This window comes from Limulus polyphemus, unplaced genomic scaffold (assembly GCF_000517525.1).
Source record: "Limulus polyphemus unplaced genomic scaffold, Limulus_polyphemus-2.1.2 Scaffold4420, whole genome shotgun sequence".
Taxonomy (NCBI): Eukaryota; Metazoa; Arthropoda; class Merostomata; order Xiphosura; family Limulidae; genus Limulus; species Limulus polyphemus.
Window position 1 is genome coordinate 24,343 of NW_013670030.1, and position 5,566 is coordinate 29,908.

General features: G+C 29.8%; 1 protein-coding gene across 1 annotated transcript in view; it reads left to right on the plus strand.

Annotated features, from left to right (window-relative positions):
- Nucleotides 1-5,566, plus strand: part of LOC106471119 (protein disulfide-isomerase TMX3-like) — a 27,721-nt gene that overhangs the window by 9,395 nt on the left and 12,760 nt on the right. The window contains exons 5-8 of the mRNA XM_013931708.2: nucleotides 733-813; nucleotides 1,836-1,950; nucleotides 3,773-3,923; nucleotides 4,494-4,671. Coding sequence (XP_013787162.1) covers nucleotides 733-813; nucleotides 1,836-1,950; nucleotides 3,773-3,923; nucleotides 4,494-4,671 — 525 coding nt within the window. The remainder of the gene's footprint in view (nucleotides 1-732; nucleotides 814-1,835; nucleotides 1,951-3,772; nucleotides 3,924-4,493; nucleotides 4,672-5,566) is intronic.

The window sequence follows — 5,566 nt, forward strand, 5'->3', positions numbered from 1 at the left end:
ATATATCATTATGTGAAAACACAGATTCTACAGATATATCATTATGTGCAAACACTGATTCTACAGATATATCATTATGTGCAAACACTGATTCTACAGATATATCATTACGTGAAAACACTGATTCTACAGATGTATCATTATGTGCAAACACTGATTCTACAGATATATCATTACGTGAAAACACTGATTCTACAGATGTATCATTATGTGCAAACACTGATTATACAGATATATCGTTACGTGAAAACACTGATTCTACAGATGTATCATTATGTGCAAACACTGATTATACAGATATATCGTTACGTGAAAACACTGATTCTACAGATATATCATTATGTGCAAACACTGATTCTACAGATATATCATTATATTAATTACTTAGTACCTTATTTCACATGAATAACAGTAGTTAAAGTTGGTAGAAGAACTTTAGCTTTAGAAAAGTTTTTGAACCCTTCAGTATTGAAAAGTCTTGTTAGTTCACTAATGAAAGTTATAACTTATTTTGAGTAGATATTAACCTCCTAAATTAATCAGGTGAAAGTTTTCTTTAAGCTACACATGAAACAAAAATCTTTGTTCTGGGTTTGCTTAAAGGAAGTAATTTTCTTTGTACTCTATACGATGCTGTTTAAAAATCACTGTGTTATGGGTAAAGTCACTGTTTCCCTATTAAGTATCACGGGTCATGAGTATGTTGACTAACTGTGCTGTTTCCTTAATCAGTGTCAAAGGTCATAAGAATATAGAATATAAAGGAGACCGAACACGTGAAGAAATTGTCGATTTTGCAAGAAGAATGGATGGGTAATTTTTTTTTCCTTCCTCACAAAGTAATAGATTGAAAGAGAAATATTTCTCTAAATAAACATGTGATGATTGAGTTTATCTGTATGTTGTTTCATCATTTATTTAAATTAACATAAATCTGATTTGTAAGTAAAATTTTTGAATTTCTTTTATGGTAGATTACAATTACCTAAATATATTTTAAATGTTCAGTTCAATAACTAATTATTTTTAAATTCTATATATTAAATATCAAAACTTTTAATATATTTTTGTTCTTTCTTGCTAGACCTAATTTTTGTTATATACCTTGAAGTTTTTCTTTTGTTTACTCTAATCTGCAAATATCATTTTTTAAACAAGTTCTTAGCAATAATGGACAATTAATGATACCACTTTACTGATTAAAACAGATTCATTTGTTTATGACCTAATGGGTTAATGATACCACTTTACTGATTAAAACAGATTCATTTGTTTATGACCTAATGGGTTAATGATAACACTTTACTGATTAAAACAGATTCATTTGTTTATGATCTAATGGGTTAATGATACCACTTTACTGACTAAAAGAGATTCATCTGTTTATGACCTAATATGTTAATTATCTATTTCTTTTGACATTTTCACTTTTCTGTCCGTTTTTATTTTTTTTTACTTGAGGAATATTTATTAAATGCAAGAGTTACTAGTTGAGATAATGATTACAATAATACAAACATTTTTTCTGTGTTGTAGACAGCAGTGGTGCCTGAAATTAATTCTAAACTTCAGTATAGTGTAGATATTAAACTTTAAATTTATATATCTTGTTTCTTTGTTTATCTTAGATTTTTTTTAAGATTAATATTAATCAGTTTTGGAAAGAATGAGACAACATAAACTAAACGTATTAGAGCTTCATTCCAGAAAGAGTTTGAATAATGGTTTGCTTTTGATGATTGGCTCACAAAAGAATCCAATTAAAAGTACTTTGTCAGTATTTATTAAACTTTCTCTAATGTATGTCAGTTTTGTTTTTTAATTATGCTATATAGACCTGCTGTGAGACATCTGAAAAATTGTGATGACTTTCAAAAAGCTCGTGAGGACCACAAAGTGTTATTTCTGTATGTGGATGGAGAAAAATTGGATGATAGTGGAGAACTTAAAGTAAGAAAATACTTTGTGAATTTCAGTGTCCTAATGATAGTGGAGAACTTAAAGTAAGAAAATACTTTGTGAATTTCAATGTCCTAATGATAGTGGAGAACTTAAAGTAAGAAAATACTTTGTGAATTTCAATGTCATATCGAGTTATTCTTTAGAAAAAGCGTATCATTAGCACGTGAGTAGGGTGTTTGAATATCATAACCCTTTCTCTGCACAATTAATTAGTTGGATTAGATTGTATGGTGATGTATTTTTTTATCATGTGTTACTCTGCCAGTTGTGCATTGGTTAAAGATCTTAAAATGCAAAAGTCTGGCTAGTGTTTGCATTTTGTGAGACAGGAGTTGACCATGATGAATATTATTAATACTACAGGACCTACCTCAAGCAGGGTGTTTGTTTTTCAAGGATAAAGGGTACCTTGATGAATATTATCAATACTACAGGAACTAACTCAAGCAGGGTGTTTGTTTTTAAAGGATAAAGGGTACCCTGATGAATATTATTAATACTACAGGACCTACCTCAAGCAGGGTGTTTGTTTTTCAAGGATAAAGGGTACCTTGATTAATATTATCAATACTACAGGAACTAACTCAAGCAGGGTGTTTTTCTTTAAAGGATAAAGGGTACCCTGATGAATATAATTAATACTACAGGACCTACCTCAAGCAGGATGTTTGTTTTTAAAGGATAAAGGGTACCCTGATGAATATTATTAATACTGTAAAACCTACCACAAGTAGACCTAGATGCATTTTGTTACACACAGAGCTTTGTACTAGCTAAGATAAAAAAAAAAAGAACAATTATTTTCTAAGATATACACTTTCTTTTAATTAATGTAAGTAATGTTTTTAAACATTTGTGTAGTTCAGTTTTATAACCTTTCAGTGCTGTTCTAATTCTCAACCTGATTGTCAGGGGTGTAAAAATCCACTTCTCCTACCCTCAGGAGCACCCAATTTTGAGTTCAGTTTATTTCTTTTCCATATATACTAGCCTCGGGCTACTGCAATAGTTCAGTTCTCTTTGCATAAAATATGTGCATGTGTGTAATAAATCAAAATCTGTATTTGAGAATTAAAATATACAAAGATGTTACCTGTTTTGATTTTTTTTCTTTCAAATTGTTAAGTACGTACTTTCACTTAATCCATCACAAGCCTGCTATACAAACAAGACTCGGTTAACAACTTGTAAATTAAAGAGTCCAGTTATTTAATTTTGTATTTATATCGCTTTCTTATATATATATATATATATGTGATTATTTTTTCCACTGAGATTAAAATTATTTCTTAATGCATGTATTTTATGTATTGTGGTATACATCATGTTATATTCAATATTTCAGGAACTCTAGTCTTATCGCATATGTAGACTGATTAACCTGCCCATAAATTTTAAGTCTGTGTTTAATATATTGTAGTAAATCATATTATTTTTAGTTTTGTAATACTGTGGAAGAAGTATGTGTGTATTTGCAACGTGTAAGAAGTTAATCAACATAGTGAAAAAAATAAAAGTTAGGGTAGTAGAATTTCAATTCAGCCTAATACATTTCCCAGACCTACTAGACTTGGTCTTGTATATCGAAAACAAAATTTCCACCACTGGTTATTGTTATATTTCTTTCTTTTTCTTAAAACATCAACTTTGTGTGCCATTGTAAGCTATCAATACCATCTTAATGTAGCTTATAAAGAATACAGGTTTCAAATTTTCTCAATAGAATTGTGTAAAGTATTGTGTTCACTTGAGTGTGTGTGTTTTATATAAACTTATAACAAGCTTCAGATGAACAGTTACTCTGATTTAGGACCACTTCATGAGGAATGCAGAACAACTTCAACCTCATCACTACTTTTTCACTGTTCAGAATCAATGCCTGTCTTTAGTTGAAGGTGTGGCAGTTCCATCCTCCCCATCAGTGTATGTGTTTAAAGACAATAGGGGATTCAAATTTGAAGGTATTAATAGCTTTAAGAGGATAACTTATCAATCTCATTTCTGCATGTAGTTCTATCACAGTATGGTAAAACTCATGAATATTTTATTCACATGTGAATTAACATTTATAAAGCTTGTTTTTAAAGAACATGTACTATTCTAATTTAAGTTGTCCTTTACAGTAGAAATAAAATGGATGAGGATTTTATTATTCAATACTCAGTGATACAGTTATTTTTTATTCTTTTCATTTTTGCTATCCAATCAGTTGCTATTCATTGAGAAGACGTAATTTCTGCCTAGCTTTGTTTTTTTTTCTGTAACTTTTGTTTATTCAAAAGTTGAATTGTTTGGTATCTTCACTTTGATATTGTCTGACCCGAAAGTGTTTACTGTTATCTTAAGTAATTGTTTGGACTATGTCTATCTTGTTTTTTAACCCTTAGTGTTGTACTTTCTCTGCATTACAGTTATATGCATAATATCTGTATGAAAGCAATAATGAAATATATGTGTTCTGATACGAAATCATGTTGTACAAGAATGGTGATTACACTTTTCTAGATATTACTTTTCCATTTCTACTTCAGGAAAGCTAGATACAGAATTGAACTCAACACTTAATACGTGGATAAATCAGGAGCGTTTTCCTGCCTTCCTCAAAGTGACCAATGGAAATTTTCCTCAGGTTTTAAGAAGTGAAAAATATATTGTATTGGCTGTGTTAGAAGAGAACCAGATTGGACATTTAACTCTAAAAATGCAAGAGTAAGTAAGTTATTACTGGTTCCTCATGATTCTTGTGAGCACAGTGTCATTACTGTTAGAAATAAGTACAATCTGTTATAAGATTAAAACATCCTGAGTGAGAGAGAGAGAGAGAGATAAAGATATCTCTGAAATAAGATATAAGGAAGATAAAATTGAAGCTTCAAGCATGGCATTTAATAAAATGGTTCATATTCACTTGGAAAAGTGTCAGTATTTCTGTTGGTAAAGGCCAGAAAATGCTCAAAATCCTTGATAACTTAATTAAAATAAAACAAACTTGTAAACAAAAACTGACTAGTTCATTTACAAAGCATTTAATGTTAATGGTGAATTTGTTTACAAACAGGTTTCAAGTTAAGGTTATGAGCTTATACATAATGCTAGTTTCTTATGAACAAAGTAATATTTCACTCTTACATTTTTTGGTCTTTTGGACACGATGGCCTTGTGGTACTTGGTAAAGTACCATATTTTTTTTTTCTAAGTTTGTAAAGCTAATCTGTTTATATAAGATTATAAAGTGCACATAAATTTCACTTCTAAGAAATCCATTTTCAACACTAAAGACCTTATTTTTTGTGCTTGTTACATGTGGTCAAGACAGGTGTCTCATTTATTTATTTTTATTTATTTGTTTTTGATCTTTTATCTGGTTTATTTGGTAATATTACTGTGTTTAAGTTTACAAATACCTGGATATTAAACTCTCATTACTTTCATTTCTGGGATCACCACTGATATGGATAGTGAGGAGAATGACATTTATTAACATGGATAGGATAGTGAGGAGAATGACATTATTAACATGGATAGGATAGTGAGGAGAATGACATTAACATGGATAGGATAGTGAGGAGAATGACATTATTAACATGGATAGGATAGTGAGGAG